The 22,716-nt window shown below is 39.0% G+C and overlaps 1 protein-coding gene and 1 pseudogene across 1 annotated transcript; one reads left to right on the forward strand and one right to left on the reverse strand.

The window, feature by feature from the left end:
• Positions 1 to 620: 620 nt before the first annotated feature.
• Positions 621 to 1,589, reverse strand: LOC114505331 (annotated as a pseudogene).
• A 10,241-nt stretch (positions 1,590 to 11,830) lies between these two features.
• LOC114505603 (DDB1- and CUL4-associated factor 8-like) lies at positions 11,831 to 13,561 on the forward strand. The gene has a single exon (XM_036016852.1). It carries the CDS (start codon positions 11,831 to 11,833, stop codon positions 13,559 to 13,561), a length of 1,731 nt encoding a protein of 576 aa, XP_035872745.1.
• Positions 13,562 to 22,716: the final 9,155 nt, after the last annotated feature.

The raw sequence follows: 22,716 nt of genomic DNA on the forward strand, positions 1-22,716 counted from the left end.
CTCTATTCTGTTCCATGGGTCCATGTGTGTGTTCTAGTGGTTTTGTATTACTTAAGTTAATATAGCTCTACCATCTCCTTATGTACCCTACTCACTTTAACCAAAGCTTGATAACTTATATATTGCAACATAGACCAAACACTACCCTCTGTTATCACATTTAAATGCTCCTTAAGGTATCTCTCTCCACTTCCTCCCTCAATAATAAATTTTCTCAGAGGAAGCTAACTTGATTATTCTCTCCCTGATCAGTTCTCATAACCTGTCACTCTCCTTTTAATCAGAATGAGATTTGGGAAAATCAATTCTTAACAACTCTTTCTCCAGACTAATTCCAGACTTATTACCTTACTTAAGATAAAATATTATGTAGTCCCTTTATGTCATTAGCTATTATTATTAAGTTCCTACTTTGTGCCAGTCATGAGACAGATATTAATGCATGTATTTCTAAGAACACATTAGGTTGGGTACAAATTTTTTAATAAAATTCAAAATTTAAGTATTTTATATATATATAAAATACTGGGATTGAGTATATATATATATATATATATATATATATATATGTGTGTGTGTGTGTGTGTGTGCCTTATTCTCCTTCTTAAAGTCTATGTTTGTTTTAAAAACAGTTTATTTTCCATCAACCTTATTTCCATTCTGTTAAGAGTTTGTGGAAGAACAGCTTAAGACCACTCAGTGGTTGTTCTTACCCATTTTGTGGCCTGTGCATTGGGGGCTGCAGGCAAGTCTTCAGTGGCAGGCTTAGTGCTCCAGTCTGCAGTAGGAAACTGCTGAACAGGCACAGAGGTCACCTGTGCCTTCAGACCAGTCAGCAACCTAGGCTGAGCAGCAGTGAACTCAGTAGCTGGAGCTATCCATTCACCCTGAAATTCCTCCTTGGTCATAGCCTTTTCAGCAGCTGCCTGCTCTTCCTTCTTAGTCTCTTCAGGGTCTCTATAGAAGTAGAGATCAGGCATGACCTCCCATGACTGTTCATGAGGGATGGTGCTGCACATGCACAGAACTTCCCAGGCCAGCACCCACCACCTCAGACTCACTGAATGAGCCCCCTTGTTAAAGGATGGAAATGTCCATGTAGCACAGAGGAGAGTCTGTGTTACACAGAGTGATGGTGGGCTGGTTAACATTCAACGCCTCAATGAGAGGCCGGTGATCAACCCTGGGATCAGTAACCACCAAAAGACTTGGCTCCTGGAAGGCTGCCTGGATCTGGTTAATGAAGATGCCAGGAGTGAAGCAGCAGCAATGGGAGTTGCTTCAGTGGCAGCAGTAGACTTCAGCATAGCTCACTGACCAGTGTTCCTGGATGATATGATACTGACATCAGCAGGGTTTTCAATGACAACAAAGGAATAGGCTGCCAGCCGAAGCTTCTTGCAGGTTCTCTTCAGATTTATTATGTAAATGCCCTCACTTTTCCTTTTGTAGATTTGGAAGTCAAGGTTGGTGCCACCTAAGTAGATTCCTGCAGCAAGAAATTTGAGGGCACCCTCCTCCCTCATTTGCAGGACATCAATGCCTCTGGACATTGTGAAAGTTTCCCTTTAAATTACATGGGAACCAAGAACATCATATGGGCCCTTCCTTTGGTAGTGCAGAAAGTTAAAGTCTATGTTCAATCAGCACATTCTCCACCTTTTTTTCCCCAGATTTTGCAAAAAACAGTCCTTATCCCAGCATCCCTATGCTCACCTCCTGCTTATTTTTTTGTACTTAGCATATCGCTTAATATTAATACATCAGGACATGGCTTTTTATTTGTCTTCCTCACTCTTTTATCCATTGTATCTATTACACTGCCTGATATTTATCTGGTAGGCATTCAATAAATATTTTCTTAAGCAAATTTGTTTTTGAAAAAAATGTGAAGAACATGTTTTCATTTATGTAAAAAGGGTAAAGTAAGAAAATGTCTGAGTTAATAACCATTGAAGGACTCATTTATTGAATTTAAATTAAAACATAAAATAAAAAATTGGTGTAATCTAAAGCTCCCTGCAAGCAGAAAGTTTTATAACATATCAGGTTTAGTAAGATTAAAATGATAAGTCCTCATTTCTCTGAAGTGGGAGAACAAAGGAGAATAGGAGGAAGTGACTTTAGTGAGATATAATTAAATGCAAAACAGTCCATCCACTTTAAGTGTATGGTATCATGAATTTCAGCAAATATTTTCAATCGTATGACTGTTAAAACAAAAAAAGTGGATACCAGCCTTGAAAATTTCCTGAGCAGACAAAAGCAGTTTAGTCTTACAAACAAAGCTTAATTTAACTTATTTTGCAAGAATAACTTGATCCGGGTCATTTCTTGCTCATGTCTCTGGAACTCAGAAGCAAAACTTGAACAGTTTCCCATGGTTGATAGGAGATAACCACTGAATATTCTGATATTATAACCAATCTCTCTGAAGAATAAACAGTCACTGCTTTCTCACTATATAAGTTTCTTTATAACAATATGTACATCTTTTAATAATTGACTTTATGATTTATTTAGAAGCCATGTAAGAAAATCAGCCATGTTGTGTCACACAGACAACTTTGTATTTGGCCAAAATTAGCCATGAAAGCATGTAATCTAGCCTTCTTATTTTCATTTTATAAAACTGATTCTAAGTGACCAAATTCTACCATCCACCCCTTTTCCCATCAAGTGGATTCATTAATTTTTAAAGCACTTTATAACCACCATTTTCTATCCCTTACCCTTGGCAACAACATTATCCAGTAAAAGCTGGATCAGAAACATGGTTAAAGTCAGAAGCTGAAGTACAGATCTGCTAACTCATCCAAAATCTAAATGTTGGTACTAATTTAGTGAGTGGGTTGGTAGAGAGGGTGGCAGTGAGTGGGGAAGGTGAGAGAAAGGCTGAAGAAAAAGAACATATACACAGAGAGTTCATGTGATCCGCAAAGCAGTCAATGTACGTACCCAAACTGTGCATAAACAAGGATGCTAGGTTCATCACACTAATAGATCAGTGGTAAAAGACAGCAGCATTAAGAAGGATGGAAAGTGCTTCTACAAAAGGTGGGCCCTGGGCACTGTCCAAGTATACTTACCCCATGTTCACAAGAAGCCCAAAGTGCTCACCGTGTCAGAGCACTGAGGCAAAAGTGTGGGTACGAGAGCAAGAGGGTGTGTCATACATCAGCAGGGAGTCTGTTCAGTAATGAAATGTGGTCTGCCGTATTTCAGTTTGAAGTATCACATTTGGTGTAAAAATGGAACTATTCCAAAAATGGAGCAAAGCAGAAATTTTTATCTGCACAGAAATGAGAAGAGAAAGAAAGAGTGGCACTACTCCCAATAATAGATGTTTAATAAAATAGACTTTTGTTTACCTTTAAAATATAAAGTGCTTAATTCTCAGGCATGGGAGGGTGGTGGTGGTAAAAATTCCATTATATATACTAGTATATTTTTGCATTGTAGTTTTATAGCTTTATTTCACACATTAACATGAATATCCATGTTACATACCCTTAGAAATAATGTTCTCTTATTCATTTAAATATATCAATATATCTACCGAGATGCATGGATATATAGTTTTCTATGCTCACTGAGTGCTTTATTAAATGCACATTTAATAATTGATGAAACTCAAAGACAATTTAGTTTTCAAAACTTTATTTTTATTTTTCTTGAATAGTACAATTTCTGTGACTCACTAAATTATACAAACAATAGAAAAGTGTGATACATAGTAATAGCTCCAACTTTCACTAACACAATTTTTTTTTAATTTGAGGCAGTGAAAATAATTGGAGTTGGGTGCTGTATTCATCTTTTAAGACAGGTGGTAGTCATTCATTCTTTGGAGATATTGATACATTTTGGCATAAATTATAAAAAGACAAATAGACTAATTATAATGAAATGACTTGTATCTTCTGTTTCTGCAGATGCTTCTCTTCTAACTTTAAAATTATTCACATTCTCCTGGGACAGGGAAATAATTAGGCTTGCAGAGTGGATTAGAAACAAAAATGTAAAGTCAGGATAACACTAAATAAGGAAGTACTGGATGACATACCAACTCTGGCCAAATGGAAAGGTGAGTGGCAATAAAGGACAGGAGAACAGATACCCTTCAGTATTTAAAGTGTTCTTTCCTATCTGTTATGGCTACTCTCTTAAAAACTGAATGAGACTTTGTTACCTTCTGAACTCATCTGAAGTTGTTGACAACACTTTCTTTGCATAATGCTTGTTTATTTTCAATAAATGGTGTCTATGTAATAATTGTGAACTATGAAAATGCATTTTTGCTGACAGGCATATTTTAAGATGTGTCATCAACTTTAGTTGGGGCTTGTGGTGTATGAGGATGGTGACAGAAGATTTGGACACTTTCTGTGAATAACTCAAATGCTGTTTTTCCTTCTTTTTATAGCAAATCTATACTAAGGTTGGCATCAGTACATTCCTTCACAAGTTTATAGGGGCAATTCAACTTCCCTCATTATGGGTGGAACTTAGAAGTAGTGAATTTGAGAAAAAAGTCACTGTACAACAGCCAAATTAATCCCACTTGGTTGACAATAAATCAGCATCTGTTAATAGAATCAGAAATTTAGGACAGCAAAAATCCAAGAATTCTGATTAAATATTTAAGATACCAGGACATTAAAAATAAGCACTAAAACATCAAAACTATTAAAAACAAATACTAAAATATTAAAGCACCAAAAACAAATATTGAAATATACTGAGATGTTGGCTTAATTAGATAAGACACTGTGTAACTTTATAACCCCTAAGGTGCTCAGAGACACTCAAATGCAACAAGCATCTGAAATTCATCATATTAAAAATAAAACCAGAAGGCACCCCTTCAAGCCCCACCCCATTCTATTCCTCCTATTCTCCCTGAATCAGGGTCACATAAGGTAGATGACTAAAATAAGGGTGTTCCTTATCTTTCTTTCACAGGCCTTATCCAGTAAGTAGGTCAACAGCATTTCCAGTCAGTCAACAGTGAATGCTGTACATCTCTTGAATCTGCTCCATCTGTGTTGCCACTGCCATTAAGTTCAAGGCTAGATCATCATTTATCGGCAATATTCTGATAGCCGTTTACTTGGTGCTTTCATTTGTTTTCAATAAATCTTTACTTGGTGCCTACTCTGGACTCTCTACCAAAAGCTGTAGCTATAAAGATTAACCAAAAGCAGTACTCACATTCAAGTAACTTACTCTTGAGTAGAGGAAACTACACATAAAAAAGTATCAATGGTATCATACATGTGCTTGTAAAACAGTTCTTTCAGCTAGAATGCGAGAAATTGTTCGAATTTAGTTTTGAAGCATCTAACTTTGTATCTACCTAACTTATTCCTCTTCCTGAAAATCACAATTATAAAATGCAAATCCAATCCTTGCTCAAATCATTGAAGTATCTATCTACCCATCATCAAATAGATAAAATCCAACTTGTTTTCTGTATGTTTATAAGAAATCAGCAGTTCTTACAGTATGCTTTGGGACCTATGAGAAAGGAAGTGGGTCCCTGAGTCCTATTTAGTGGGTCTCAAAGGTCCAAATTATGGCCATGATAATCTTAAAACGTTCTATGCCATTTCTCACCCTAAATCTCTTACAAATGTACAGGTGAATTTTCCAGACATGGCATAAGAAATATGCAACACTGGGAAAAAATAAATTTGTTTTATTTTGGAAAAATTACATTTTGGAAACTATTTATGTTAACATGTAATGGGTTTGTTATTCTTCTTTAAAGAAATAATTTCAGGGGAAAAGGGGAAGGGTCTGCGGGAACAAGAATAAAGGACACATGGACAATAACAAGGGGGAGTGGAAACGGGAGGGAGGTGGGAAGGGCTGGGGAATGGGTTGGGATGGGGGTAAAAGGCAGAACACTGTACTTGAACAACAATTAAAAAAGAAAAAAGAAAAAAGGAATTGATAAATGTTTTTAAATTTATCAGCTTTAATCCCTACTGTGGTAAACATCAGTTGACATAAATCACATATGGACGAGTACCTTGGATTTCTCAAAAATTTTTAAGAATGCCGAAGGGGTCCTCACACCAAACAGTTTGAGAACTGTTTCTAAAAAAAAACCTTTCTCCTAGAGTAGGAACTGCCTTTTAGAATAAGGAAATAGCTTCTGGGAAAATTAAGCTTATCAGTCAGCCATGTCTGAGAATGAATTACTTTAATCTTTCAATCAAATTGCCTTTGCTTTAGTAGCTTGGGTACAGATTATAGTGTTCTGGGTCATCCTGTCCTCCAAAGTTTCATATATCCTTATAGGCCATAAGGCAGTAAAGGAAAAAATGAACTCTACCTCCTCTATGGTTGAACACACTTGCTGATCACGGCAAAAGCGGCCTCCACTGGGACCTCCAATCAGCTGACCCTATCAAATTTGCCCTCTTTATCTCCCGCTTTTGTTCTTAATTCTCTTTCGCATAGTTAAATTCATGGTTCTTTACAAAATATGTCAATATGTGTAATTAAACTCCTTTGCCCCCAAAACCTCCATTATCCTCAACTAGCAAAAGAACTCAGATTTTAGCTTGAACCTGGATATTTGTCTACTCTCTTCCTGTCCTCCAGTGTCTGAAACAGATGAAAACTAACAACCACGCTGTCTCATTCCCCTTTTATGGGATCAAACCACAAGTGGACCCTCTCTGCTTCTAGGCAAACACTCTCCATTCCCCTATTGGACTCCTACTCCCATTCACTGAGTTGACTATTCCACACCTTCTTCTGCCTCAAGGACCCAGCACAGCTTTCATCCTCCTCATTCATGGCTGATATGCTTCCTTCTTTACTCACTGGGAGAATGGAAGCTATTAGAAAAGAGCGTGCACATTTTCCCACCAGCAAAGACGGCATTCTACCTGCCCCTGTGCTAAATATTTTGTCTCCTTTCCTGTTACAATTCCCTTACCTATGCATTGAATTCTATACCCTCCCCCTATTCAAGACTGTTCTTCCTAAAATTCCCATCTCCCCTGCATTATCAGTTTTTACCCTTACTAGTCAATCATTGTCACTATCATAGAACAACCAGTGGTAATCCAATCCAGGTTAAGAACAGACGATCTTGATGGCAAGCTCCCTTCTCATAGGAATTCCACTGAATGTGTAGATCGCCTTGGATAGTGTGGACATTTTCAAAACATTAAGGGGTCCAACCCATGGACACTGCATGCCTGTCCAATTATTTGCGTCTTCCTTAATTTCTTTCATCAATGTTTGGTAGTTTCTATTGTGCAAGTCTTGTACTTCCTCTGTTAAGCTATTCTTAAATATTTTATTCTTTCTGGTGCTATTGCAAATGACATTTTTTCCTTAATTTGCTTTTGAATAGTTCATTCTCAGTTATTCTGAATCCGAATCTAGATGAGCACGCTACAGAAAAACTATCAGAGAACATTCCTAATAAAAATAGATGCAAAACTCTTCAACAACAAGAGAAAATAGCAGACCAAGTTCAGTAGCACATTAAAATGACAATACACCATGACAATATGGGATTTATCCCTGGGATGCAAGGATGGTTCAACATAAGCAAATCAGCTAGGTCAGGAACAGACTCACAGAAACAGAGATCACATGGAGGGTTATCAGTGGAGAGGGGGTGGGGGGAGAATGGGGGGAAGGTACAGAAAACAAGAAGCATAAATGGTAGATACAAAATAGACAGGGGGAGGTTAAGATACTATGGTAAATGGAGAAGCCAAAGAGCTTATAGGTATGACCTATGGACATGAACTAAGGTGGGGGGAGTGATGGTGGGAGGGGGTCCAGGGAGGAGGGAATAAAGGGGAGAGAAACAGGAGACAACTATAATAGTATACTCAATAAAATGCATTGAAAAAACATAAGCAAATTAATCAAAGTGATACACCTTTAACAGCATGAAGGATAAAAGTCACACAATCATCACAGTAAGTGGGAAAAAAAATAGACAGAATCCAATACCCTTTCATGACAAAAATTCATAAAAAGCTAGATATAGAGGGAACTCACTTCAACATAATCAAGACCATAAATGAAAAGCTGACAGCTAACATCACACTAAAGAGTGAAAAGCTGAACACTTTACCTTCAAGATCAGGAAAATGTGAAGCACAGCTGCTCTTGACATATCAATACAACACAGTACTGGAACTCCTAGCCAGGGACATTAGGAAAAAAATAAATGAAAGGCATCCAAATTGGAAAGTGTGAAGTAAAATGAACCGTTTGCAGATGACATTTCCCTATACATGGAAAACTCCAAAGACTACTAACACACACACACATATGCACACACAAAAACTATTAGAATCAATAAGTTCAGTAAAGTTACAGGATATAAAATTCTACTTTCTGCACACGACTCAATGGGAAGTACCACCAGGACAACAAAGAGAGGAGCATTAATTTGGGAAATTTGTCTCCCTGGCCCTCTCCTTATCATTTTACCAAGGGATGGTAAATGATAGCCCTTGACAGTTCAGACTCTCCACACTGCCCTTTCTGGCTCAGGTGTTTGACAACTGCTCTCTAGCTTCCCCACTTTTAGGCCTAGAGGTACAATATAATGTCTTCCTGTTCTTAAAGACCCTGAGGTCCTGACCTTTCTCTTGAGAACGCCCTACAGACATCTCACTTTTGTAAAAATCCCACTTGTGAACTGCTTCAAAGTGCCCAAATGATATGCATTTCTTGGCAGTAGCCTGACGGATCCATCTCACATTCACATTCAATTTAGGATTCAATGTTGAAATTTCCACTGTGAAAATATATTTCAAACCTAAACAGTTTTCACCGCCTGTGCTATCTTCACCCTCATTTAAGCCACCTTAATTTCTCACCCAGATTAGAACAATAGTTTAGTACTTCTGCTCTCTCTTCTTACCTCATTCTCTTATCCACACAGCAGCCTGTGTCATCTTTTTAAAAGTAAGTCAGGCAACGCCATTCTCCCACTCCAAAGCTTCTAAAGGCTTTCCACCACACACAGAATGAAAGAAAAATTAAAATTCTTGGTCATGGACAGAAAGGGTCCAAGTAGTTGGCCTTTGCATCTCCTGATGCCATTTTCTGACACTCTCTGTCATGCTTACCTGCATTGTTTCAGTCACCGTGGCCTCCTTGAAGTGCCGTGAACACTCATATTCTGCTTCTACTTTAGAGCATTTGCACTCAACATCACTATATAGGGAACATTCTTATCCTAGAAATTCCCATACTCCATTTCTCTCTTTTTTTTTCAGCCCTCTGCTGAAGTATCGTCCCATAAAAGAGACCTTCTTTGAATGCACTATCTAAAATAACAACTTCCAGTCTATGAGTACTTGCATACCTTTACTTCTCTTCATACCACTCATCAGTGCCTCATATGATCTATGTGTTGACTTGTCTATTGTCTTTTCCCCCTCTATTTTATGCTCTATGAGTGAAGGATTACCACTTTCATCAGAACCTAGAAAAGCATGTGGTGTTTATTTAGAGACTCGAAATAAATTTCTGGAGAATGAGTGAATGTATGAGTAGGAATGGAAATATACCAAATGGATCAAATAAATTAAATGCAAACTTAAATGAAAAGCCAATTCATAATCACTTTGCTTCATGAGTTTGTATTGTAGAAAAATCAACCCAAACTAATACAACAGCATCAGATTAAAATAAACTGACTCAAACTCTGAAAGGGAAATTGTTCCTGAAAATGGGGCTAGGCATGTTTCCAAATCAAATTATGAGGGATTCCTTCCCAGGACCAAGCCAGAATGAGCATAATAGGGTTTAAGCTCTAGTTCCCCTAGGTGGGTGATTGATTGCTTTGTTGTATATTGTTTTTGTGGTCCATGGCTGAAGAAGACTCCTTGTTAATGAACTACTCTGTAATCTATCATACATAGAAAAGGTTATATATATGTATATATATATGTGAGTATATATATATATATATATATACACACACTCATGTATATGTATCTGTCACTGAATAGACAGTAAAAAGAATAACAGCATGCCAATATCCACTATAATCTATAATGTCTCCAATAGTTTATTCAGTATTCCCTCTTCCAGATTTTAACTTCCTGTTCTTCTCTTAATAATTACCCTGAATTTGAACTCAGTTATTTACTTGTGGTTCTAAATACATTTTTTATACATGAAAACTATAAATTTCTGCCTAAAAAATGAAATTACGGAGTAGTCTTCACTCACTTGTGTAGTTCTTCATTGTTATTTTAAGATTCACCCATATTCCTGCATTTAATTTTAATCCATGAATCCTCATTTTCATACATTATTCCATTATAGAAATATATGCTAAAGGATTCATCAGTAATACTCTTGATAGGCCTTCAGGACATTTTCAGGCGGCTGTGCTGTTCTCTGCAGAACACTATGGATATTCTTTTGCGTGTGTTTCCATTACATTTAGGAATAGAATTCTTCTCTCCAGAAGACTATATACTTCTATGTTTCATCGGCTTTCCATTGATCTTGCAATTACTCCGAGGGAAATCTGGTTTTCCCCACTTGGTCAGTAGTTCACTGTAGCCATTAAAAGATTTACGGGCATCACCCTAGATAAATCATTTGCCAAAAGCTCCGAAGATAACATAGGAATCACACTAACAGTCTCTGAGTTTTCTTTGCCTAAAAGCGCACACACCCAAGCCTCTTTCCTATTTTGGGAAATATTTTCAATATTGTGATACCTCTATAACATCACAGAAGAAAGAATTCCTTCTTCATGATTTTTTTATGGTGGTGTTCTCCAAGAATCCTAAGCCGAACAAACTCCAAATAAATACATAGACTCTCTGGTGGAGGAAGAAAGAGCTGTGCTTCTATTTCAAATTGGTGATGCAGTCGCTATTTCAATATCTATATCAAACTGATCAATTAATTTCAGCTTTGATGACACAGAGGGTCTAAAGTACTGTTCTCCCTAAAAAAAAAAAAAAAGCCTGCCAGAGTTAACGGAAAACAAAACACAGGACGCATATTTAAATTTGCTATGCTATTCAAATGAATAATAAATATCTTTATTAGTAGTCATGCCTAAGGCAACATTTGGGATCTACTCATGCTGAAAAGGGATTCATTTTTCAATCCAAAATGCAATTACCTAGGCGTTGTGTTTTTTATGTGTCGACGCTATGGCTTTCCTACCAATTAGAGTTCTCGAGGTTTTCCTTCAAGTGTTTGATTTGGTGAAGATATTGTTCGCATTTCAGGAACTCACGATCTGTGGGGTCCTTAGCAGTCTCGCATTGCATTTGACTATTCATTTCAGGACTGTACATTACCTTCGATCAAAACACCGAGAGGCTTAGGGTAAGTGCTTTTCCTGAGGAGGATGGGCTTTGTGGCAGGTTCTCTAATAAGAACGCCTCTCAACTGCATATGTTTCGATCTTCGACAAAAGAAAAAGCAGCAAGACACTGGTTGACAGTGTAAGACAGGTATGTGCACCAGGCTCCGGGACTAGATAATGAAAAACAAAACAAAACAAAACAAAACAACCCCCCCTCCCCCCCCCCGCCCACAAAACCCAGGCATTCGAATAACCGCGAGTAACCGCGAGACTGTAGATGGGAAAAAGTCTTTTGAACCTCATCGGCTCCCGTCCTGGGAACGGCCTCTGGCGGTTACCGTCCTTCCAGGTTTTGCCTACCCAAAATGGTGGTGAACCTGTAGGGCTACCTTCTTGTCCTCTGGTCTGTTACAACCCAGGGCTGTCCAGCCACCTTCTTCAGGCCTCTAGGACTTTTACCGCTACAGCAGGCGGCTACAGCTACTATCGTCCTAGATGTCTGGTAATGGGGGTAGCACGGATGGCCTAGGTGAGCCCTGCAAAGTGGAGGCCAAGATGGAGACCTCGTCAGATCTCCATTCGACACCTGAACCTCAAATGAACTTGAGATTGCCCAGAGATGGTGACGGAGGCGAGGATGGTAGTGTTCCCGAACTTGCTGGCATAGAAAATCTAAGCACAGATGTGCAAAACGATGGTGGCCGAGACACACTCGAGCACAGTGACGGCGGACTAAGACGAGAAGTAGAGGAAGGTGAGGAAGACGCGGCCGAAGACCGGCGCCAGGTACCGTGCGATGAGAGCAACCCTGGTCAGTCTTTATCAGATGAGGCTCGGGCCCTGGAGGACTGGGTGTCGTCAGAGACCTCTGCCCTGCCCCGCCCTCGTTGGAACGTCCTTACTGCTCTGCGAGATCGGCAGCTGGGGTCGAGCGCCCGCTTTGTGTACGAGGCCTGTGGGGCAAGAGTGTTTGTGCAGCGTTTCTGCTTACAGTACGAGCTAGAAGGCCACCGTGGTTGTGTCAACAGTGTTCACTTTAACCAGCGTGGTACCTGGCTGGCCAGTAGCAGTGATGACCTGACAGTGATAGTTTGGGATTGGGCCCGCCAGCAGCCAGTCCTGAACTTTGAAAGTGGTCACAGAAATAACGTCTTTCAGGCCAAGTTCCTTCCCAATTGTGGCGATTCCACCCTGGCCACGTGTGCCCGTGATGGGCAGGTACGGGTGGCACAGCTCCCTGCTCTGCCGCACAGCAGCTTCTCTAAGCAGGTGGCCCAACATAGGGGAGCCAGCCACAAGCTGGCTCTGGAGCCAGACTCCCCTTTTAAGTTCCTGACCTCAGGTGAAGACGCCGTTGTCTTTGCCATTGACCTCAGACAAGACCAGCCGGCTTCAAAAGTGGTGGTAACAAAAGAGAATTGGAGGAAAGTGGGACTCTACACGATCTCTGTGAATCCTGCCAATACTTACCAGTTTGCTGTGGGTGGAATGGACCAGTTTGTAAGAATTTACGACCAGAGGAAAATTGATGAGAATGAGAATAATGGAGTACTCAAGAAGTTCTGTCCTCATCACCTGGTCAGCTGTGACGCCGGAGTATACATCACCTGCCTGGTGTACAGCCATGATGGCACAGAGGTCCTGGCCAGTTACACGGATGAAGATATTTACCTCTTCCACTCCTCTAGCTGTGATGGGGCCCAGTATGCTAAGAGATATAAGGGGCACAGAAATAATGCCACTGTCAAAGGTGTTAATTTCTATGGCCCTGGGAGTGAGTTTGTGGTGAGCGGTAGTGATGATGGGCACATCTTCCTCTGGGAGAAATCATCCTGTCAGATCATTCAGCTCCTGGAGAGAGGGGACAGGGCAGGTACTGTAAACTGCCTTGAGCCCCACCCTTACCTCCCTGTGATGGCGACCAGTGGCCTAGACCATGATGCCAAGATCTGGGCACCCACAGCGAAAGATCCCACTCAGCTTCTTGGGTTAAAGGATGTGATTAAGAAGAACAAGCAGGAACGAGACAGAGAATGGCTGGGCCACACTGATGTGTCTGACAGCGACCTGGTTTTGTTCCTTATGCACCACCTGACATACAGAAGTTACGGTCCTCATGTTGGTCACTGGGTACCACGCTCAGTTGGACTCGGGGAAGCAGAGTCGCATCAGTCTCCCCATTCCACAGATGTATCCGAGGACGAGGCTGCAGACCAAGAGTGCTAATAACAGGGACAGGACCAAGAACATGTGCAGCGCCTGCCATCCTGAATGCTGCATACCTGATCCAGCTAGATGTCACCGCAGTAGGCTGGACTTTCAAGTTTGAAATTCAGATTGACTAATAGATTTGCCTTTCTTCTTTTATTTTCCACAATAAAAACTACCTTTCATATCTTTCCTGTGCTTTCCTTCTTTCCTTTCTCACATGCTTCCTCCCTCATTCCTTTCCTCTCACTAGGTCTCTTTATTCCTCTTTCATTACCCCTTACTTCTGTGTAAATGTAGAAGGAATGTATTGATGGCTCACTCTGTTCTCTTACGGTGCACTTCCAAAGGTTCCTGATTCTGGTGAAATATTAAGAGATGTATTGAGTCTGTCATATCATTTCTGACACTGAAAACTCTCACCTTTCTTCCATCATTAGTAGTATATTAGTGAGTTATTTGGTTGATCTGAAAGTTGTATGAATGTGTTTATTTTTTAAAAGTGAGTAAAATGAACTGCATGCATAAATGTACACACTCGTGTAATAATACAGTGTCTCAGAGAGAGGAAGGGAGAGCAAGAATGGTAAATGTAGAGAAAAGGTGGTTAGGTAGATGCATAGGAAGTGAATTTATCTATCCAGAATTAATAACTTGGTGTTGTTCCTGTTCTCTGAATCCATACGTTAATAGTGAGGAATTGAGCCTGACAGGACTGGAAAGGATTAAGTTTAGTGGCCTGACACTGTTTGCCTGGTACTTTGAATACTTGTGAAGTAGCATGGCTGAGAATTCCCACAGGATTACCTTGCATAGAGTCCTCTGGGACAACCGTCTCCTAGAAGGTACCAGTCAGGAAATTAAGAATTCTTAGTATTTGAAAATACATATATATTAGAACCAACATTAAGAAGAACTTCCTATTTGAATAAAGAATAGTTTCTACGTACAGATAAATTGTGTGATATTATTGGGTGAAATATCTCATCAACTCTATGCATTACTTAAGATTGATTTGAGGGGTTAAATTGCTTTTAAAACTCTTTTGTTCTAAACCTTATTTAATGTAAATGTTGGGTGCAGGAGGTCCAGTTGGTGTGCAATAACAGTGTTTCAGTTTTACACCTGTTACTTGTCTTGGTGATGCAGAGGCCCTCCTTGCCCCCAACACCCCTGGGAAGTATAACCCACCCTGCTTTGCAGATGTTTGTTGGTAAAGATGGATGTGATAAAACATCCTGTGCCCTGACAACAGTTTTCTTGGCTAATGCTCCTTAAGTTGACATCTCCGGGCCCTTGAGCGCAGTTGGAGAAGTATATATAATGAGATTACACTTTAGAATTTTAGAATGGAAAACTACATGTCCAAAATTTCTGCTGGCTGAGATTCAAAGTTAGGGACAGCTGCCTAGGATTCTAGCCCCGTGGGGTAGCCCCTACCAAGCTCTGCTGTCAGGAAAGGATGTTAAATGTCCCTAAAGAACACATGAGCCTGAAGGATGCACTGTGGTTTAAAATGTGCCATAAGGAAAGCAGAGTTAAAACTAGAATCCTAGGTTCAGGGCAATCCCGCACAATTGGGTGGGATGTATAATGGCAAGAACATCAACACATTAAAAAAAAAGGGAAAGAATGTTTGAAATTTCCAGTGACAGTGGGTGGCTGTGAGAACAATGGCAAGGGGCGGGGGTGGGGGGGATAAGTGCCTAGTTCTTTTGCCACCTGCTATTCGGCACAGTTTCTCTCTATTGGTGGGGGTGGGGTGGAGGAGGGACACAGGATTCATAGGGAAGGGGTTGTGCTCTGAACTAAAACCTTCTTCAGGTTTCCCTGCGTGGCTGTGGGATTGCTTGTGCAAGAAGAAGAGGCACTTGGAGCCACATTTGGAAGGCAAGGGCAAAGTAGTAACCCCATTTGGTTTATGCTCAGAAAGTAGGGCAGAGGCACATTGGTACTTACCTACTGGCTTGCCTTAGTGTGAGGCAGCAGCCGGGCCCACAGCCACAGCAACCCCCTTCAGATCTTTCTTCAGCTTCAGCAGCTCCATAAGAAGACTGCCCACTTCTCCTTCCCGCTCTCATGCCACCTTGGCTGGAGGCCTGGGGGCAGTGGAAGATCAGTGTGGGCCCCAGTTTGTCCTTGTGGGTTCTGGTTATTCCTCACAGGTTCCAGTCTATCTTTGCTTCCCCCACTGCACATCCACCTATCTCTCCTTCCTGAATGCTGTGCTGAGCCCAGGCTCCAGCACCTGGAGCAAAGACAAAAACCTCACGAACACTCACTGCTTAACCAGACCCCACAATTACGTACTCTCTGGTCCCTATTATGAGTCACCTCTCTTTGGACCCTGAAGGAAGCAGCCATAACCACCTGTTTGGATTGAGTAAGTCACCAGATTATGTAGACAATTTGCCATTTGGAAGAGTCAGTTCCTCTAAAGAGAGGGGCTTGACTTGCATAGTATAGATGGGTAGGTACACAGATAGGTTGATAACAGGGAGTGAAATAATTTTAAAAGTAAAGTTACTGTGATAGATGACAACCAAGCCGGTAGTGTAGATCCCAGAAAATGAAAGTAATGTTAGAACTTTAGTTTATGTAAATATTGGTGTGTTAGGAAATAGAAGAGAACAATAAACATCACAACCAACCTTCCATGAGATGGGGGACAAAGCTAACACTTCTAGCATATAAGCAGGTGAAATTCCAACTTGAATTTCTCAACCCAAACTATTTTCATTCCACAATGTGCTTTCTACAGGACAGTTCTATGTAGGCTCTCATGGCCTCTACGCAGGGTTATAAATGTCTTCTCCTTAGGCACAGGTTCTAACTGCAAAAAGTTCCTGCATAGGCCAAACTTTACTTTCATAAAGACAACTTCTGGCAGTCATTCCTTAAAAGGACAGGTGTGGAAAAGACCACAGGTGGAAAATGTATGTATATAAAGGAGTCTAATTATGAAATGGCAAGCCAAAAGAATTTTAGTGAGTCATGTCAGTCCAACAGTGACCTTCAGCAGTGCTGCTTCTACCACACGAGACAAAAGCATAAGGCAAAACTTTTCAGTAGTCTGGATCTTAGCCATCCCTCATGCATATCCATGAACTTCATTATCTTAATTTGCCTTGTCTTCCATCTCTTCAATAGTAAAATCTGAGGTTTCGACTTTCAGATTTCATTCTCAGAGACTTATGGGGGACTGAACGCACATTTCCTTAATGGACAATGAGTTCAGAGATGGGTGGTGTATGGCAAGGAGCTTACTACACCAGTCTCAAGCTGTGTCGTGGGGAGGACAAGGGATTTTTGGATGTTTTCACTGGGAGGGGCTTCGGAAGTTTCTTATCCTGTTGTTTCATTCAGAGTATCATGCTTTCCTTTTCCCTGCTAGGTTTGGCAACAATTTTATTTCTAACTCCATTGTATAAGCAACCACCCAACCACCTATGGAACTTCATACACATATACCAGCAAGTATATTCAAGTGTAGTTTCTCAATAATTCTCTTTTGTTTGTATTTATTGATTTTTGAGAGAGAGTGGGAAGAGAAAGAGAGAGTGTGTGAGAGTCAGTCTTGTTGTTTTACTCACTTATGCATTCACTGAGTGCCCTGATCCGGGATCAAACATGCAACCGTGGCGTACTGGGGCAATGCTCCAAGCAACTGAGCTACTGCCCAGGGCTCAATAGTTTTTCATAAAACCCATATTAAAATGGAAGACAGAAAACTTAAGTTCAGAGAAGTTAACTGTCCAATGCCATTGAGCTCAGGAGGTGTAAACCAGAGGATTACATGCAATTTGCAACTAAATTATTCCAAAAATAGTGGCACATAGCATAACTGTTTTGGTGCGTGGTCATTTGGCCTAGGTGACGATGGAAATAGGGATCCCACATCTCAAGATTTTTTCATGATATTTTTAAGGGTTTAGTACTCTTTATCTGATATTGATCATAAACCACAGTAAGAGCGTGATATTTAAAAGTCACCTTTCACCTATTAGGGTGGCTGCTGTCTCAACTTGAATTTTGTCAGCTGTATGGCAGGCATGTTAGCACTCAAGCCCTTTTCATTCATTGAATTGTAGTCCTCTGAGTAGAACAAACTAAACACCAACATTGAATCAACAAAAACAAAACATAAAATACAAAGTATGGAAACAGTACATTCTTGGGTAGGAACCATGAGGATTTGAATGGCACTAGATGAAAAGGTTTCTGCTAGTGAAGGTACCAAAATTCTGACACTTTGAAACTGCTATGGGGGATATTAGTTTTAAGCTGTTTGCTAAGGGACAAGACTCAGAAATAACCTTTCACCTTATTCCCTTTCCTTCCCAAGTGATTCAGATGGAGAAGCCTGTTTCAGGAAGGAGGTTTTAGAATGCGACCTTAGCCTAATTTGAATTAAGTATGGGAAACAAGAGGGCTTCAAGCAGGTAGCTTTTGACTGGATGCCCTCTGTGTCCCCTTGTTTCTCAGTGGCCTAGAAAGGAGTTTCCTGTTGTGTGAGTGTGTATTCCGTTATTTCTCAATTACCTGTAAATCACCCACTCTCACTTCTGAAATCTAATACCTAGTTCACCCTCACTCTCCTTTGTCCAAAAATATATTAGATACTCAAAGTTGCCTCACAGTCCTAGGAATTTCCACACCTAAGCATTCCCTATGTGCATGTATTAAACTTTGATCTCCTCCTGTTAATCTGTCTTGGTTAATTTGGTTATTAACTGAGTTTAGACAAATTTAGATGGTAGGGAGGAAAATATTAATATATTTTTAGCCCTCACACTTATAAGTCTCAAATTCACATCACATCTTACCCTGACTGATTGGTTCTTTTGCTCTGCTAAAAATATTATAATAACTCTGATATTCTAGGGATTCTCTTCTTCAGCTGACAGGTATAACCAAAATTTAAAGGGACTAAAATCCATGATAGATAGCCATTAAGATCTTGCATCATATAAGGAAACATTTTTTTCCATAGTGAGCAGCTTTCTAAGTAAGAGTCAATATTTGGTCATTAGGTGTTAGACTCTTAAAACTAGTAAGTTGCAATTGATAATCATACTCTTTAATATTTTTAAAAGTTTGCAGTTATGAGGTTTGGGTGAGTAAGGGTACCTGTAAAGGTTTTTAAATGTTCTTAGTGATGTGGAAATAAACTTACATTAACATTACCAGACAGAACTAAATATTTGTGGACTGGGGGGAGATTTTGTTCCATGCTTTCTCCTGTAGTGGCTTTCATAAAAAAAAATCTGTGTGGAATTTTAAGGTGATGGAACTCCTCTGTGTGATACTGGAATGGTAGATATATGAATCAATGCATTTGTTAACACTCATGGAGTTATACATGAAAAATAATAAACTTTAATAAATGCAAACTAACAAAAATTGAACCAGGGTGTCGGAGGATCTTAGAATCGAACACTGTGACAAATGAATCGAAGTCTATTACAAATGTATGACATATCCTCACTGAAGTAGGTGGGAGAAAAAGAAACTGACTAAATAACTTTGTCAAGTGCTGTTTTGAAGGGCAATTGTAAGGGTAAAAACAAAATGAAATGTATGTAAAAACTTTATCGACAAATTGATATCTCATAATGATTCACATTAAGTGATAATTTTAAATCAGCTGTATATATATGTCTTAGGTGAAAAAATCAAAAGGTGTATGATGGATAGCGACAATTAGGTGTTTTACTGTCAGAGAGGTAAATTACAGATAAGCAAGGAGGGAAGGGTAGATGAACCCTGCAGTACTGAATCAGAGTTGAAGATATCAGTATCAATTCACAATTAGGTTAGCACAATAGGTGTATATATATATATATATATATATATAATCTAGATAATAGCTGTAGAAATAATGTTATAAATGTGTATATACATAGGTTAGTACACACACATATTTCATAGCTCTGTCCCCCGAGAGGCCCTGGGGACAGTGATACCTCAGTAACAATGGGTACCCCCCAGCTGTCAGATCTTGATTTATAAAACTATTCTCTAATAAAAGGAACAAGGGATCCTGGGGAAAATGTGTAATTTTGGAGCTGGGCCAGGAAATATACAAAATAAACTTGGAGCATCTTGTAGTTCTAGATAGCATGGAAGTGGATGAGGGCCCATCAACGTGACACATGAAAACTGAGTTCCCAATGGCCAAAGCTGGAATAATTTCACCCCCTCCCCAAATAAAGTGGTATTACATTATGACCTAAAGACTTAAATATTCACCAATCCATCATGGTATAAATAAATAAATAAATAAATACATTGAGAGAAGGGCTAAATCTCACTACAGAATAATTCCAAATAGCATGAGTGGACACTGACTTCATGAAGAGATGGAGTTTTAATCTCTGTCTACTTTGAGTATGAGCTAGATTTAGTGTCTTGTCTCCAAGGAGCACAGCATATAAAGGGAAAAAATAGTAACCTCACAGTAAAAAAACAAAACAAAACTACCAACACCACTTAACCAAGTGATGGTGGCTAATATCACCAGCGATAAAGTCACACTGATGTCGTATGTCTCCAATATGATTATTTACCTCTCTGGTTATTCTTTCTTAAAACCCATAACTTTGCTGTGGCCATGAAAATATATCAATGCAACCCAAACTGAGGGACATTCTACCAAATATGGGCCAGAACCCCTCAAATCTTTCAAGGTCATAGGAAACAAAGAATAGTTGAGAAACTACCACAGACCAGAGGAGCCTAAGGAGACAATGTGACTAAATGCAATGTGGTGTTCTGTATAGAATCCTGGAACAGAAAAGGACATTAGTGGAGAAAGTGATAAAATCTGAATAAAATCTGTAGTTTTGTTAGTACTAATAAACCAGTTCTTGTTCTTCGTTAAACAAATATACCAAAGTAATGTATGATGTTAACATTAGGGAAAAAAGAGTATTATCTGGGAACTCTGTGCTTTTTCTTTGAAACTTTTCTGTAAGTCTAAAATTATTTCAAAATAATAAACAATGCACTAAATATCCCCAAAATCTTTACTGTTAGTAGCCATAGTAATTCTGGTAATATTTATCATGTCAGTAGAAATAAATTAGCTCTCTTGGTTTATGAAGTCTCTGCTTATTTTGTGATTCATGCTGAGTAACTTTCATTATTTGTGACCTTTTGAAAATATTCTTTCTTTCATCGTTTCTCTATTTTGTTCAATGATGTGCTTCTGGTAAGTTGCTCCAAATAAAAGTGAAATAAAAAGTGTAAATTGAAATAAAAATGAAATTTTAAAGGACAACATTTAGCAAATTCTAAAAAGAAAAAAATTTATCAGAGACATTTCACCAAACTAAATTTTAAAGTACATAGTATTTTGAAACATTACAAAATATTCCTGCATAGCTATTTTCTTTAAAGCACTGATCATTTAACAGGAAACTTTTCTTTGCAGTAAGTAAAATTTTAAAGACATCTTTAGAGCTGAGGTGGAGTGGAGCCTGATTTACATTGGCTGAAATGTTTCTAGGAGGAGAGCAATTAAAATGGTGAGTGTAGGCAAGTCTTTTCAGAAGTTTGGCTATGAAGAGAAAAAGAAAGAAGGAGTGACAGCTGGAATGAGATATAGAATTAAGGGGTCATTTCCATACTTTATTTTTTACCATAAAGGATATTAGAAAAAAAGCATATTGGCAGTAAACATCTAGGTGAGAGCAACAAAGAAATGATGTGGGAAAGTGAGGAAAATAAGAGGATTCAAGCCCTTGTGAGGAAGTGTGATCTAGAAGCCAGTGGAGGAATTACCTTTCTTACAATCAGACCAGACGGTAGAAATCAGTCAAGAAAACTGACAGGTTTGGTGTGGGAAGATGAGTGTGGGGAGCCTGATGTCATTGCTTTGACATTCTGGTTTGTAAAATATGAAGTAAGGCCATCAGTTTAGACACATGGGAATTTTGTGGATTCAAAAAGAGAAGCTAATTGAACCTCATTTTCTCAGAAAATAAGAAAATAAACTTTCTAGGATTATGTACTTTTTTTTCTGGGCACATTGAGCTATTAAAATAAAATTGTAACTAGACACAAAAAAGAAAAAGAAATTCCAGCCAATACCACTGATGAACATAGATTCTAAATTGCTCAATAAAATATTGGCAAACCTCATCCAGCTACACATTAAAAACATCATACCATGATTAAGTGGGATTCATCACAGGGATGCAAGGACGGTACAACATTCTCAAATCAATAAATGTAATACATCACATTAACAAAAGCAAACACAAAAATCACATGATCATATAAATAGATGCAGAAAAAGCATTTGCTAAAGTATAGCACCCATTTATGATAGAAACACTAAGCAAAGTGGAAACAGAGGGAGCATTCTTCAACATAATAAAGGCCATATATGAGAGACCTACAGTCAACATCATACTCAATGGGCAAAATCTAAAATATTTCCCACTAAGATCAGGAACAAGACAAGGTTGTCCATTTTTACCACTTCTATTCAACATAGTGTTAGAAGTTTTAGCCACAGCAATCAGACAAGAAAAAGAAATAAAAGGCATCCAAATTGGAAAGGAGGAAACAAAACTGTCACTGTTTGCAGATGGCATGATAGTGTACATAGAAAACCCTATAGACCTCACAAAAAAAACCCCTGCTCCACCTAATAAATGAATTTGGCAAAACAGTGGATACAAAGTCAATATCCAAAAATCAAAGGCACTTTTGTATACCAGCAATGAAACATCAGAAGCAGGAATCAGGAAAAAAAAATCCCATTTGATATAGGAACAAGAAAAATAAAATACCTAGGAATAAACCTAACCAAGGAGGTAACAGACCTGCACTCAGAAAACTACACAACACTGAAGAAAGAAATCAAGGCAGACACAAACAAATGGAAACAAATACCGTGTTAATGGATCAGAAGAATTAACATCATTAAAATGTCCATACTACCCAAAGCAATTTATAGATTCAATGCAATACCTATTAAGGTACCATTGACATATTTCACAGATATAGAACAAACACTTCTAAAATTTATATGAAACCATAAATGACCCCAAATAGCTGCAGCAATTTTGAGAAAGAAGAGCAAAGTAGGAAGGATCACCATACCTGATACTAAACTGTATTACAAGGCCACTGTAATCAAAACAACCTGGTACTGGCATAAA

The sequence above is a fragment of the Phyllostomus discolor genome, chromosome X, assembly GCF_004126475.2.
Source record: "Phyllostomus discolor isolate MPI-MPIP mPhyDis1 chromosome X, mPhyDis1.pri.v3, whole genome shotgun sequence".
In the NCBI taxonomy this organism is placed as follows: domain Eukaryota; kingdom Metazoa; phylum Chordata; class Mammalia; order Chiroptera; family Phyllostomidae; genus Phyllostomus; species Phyllostomus discolor.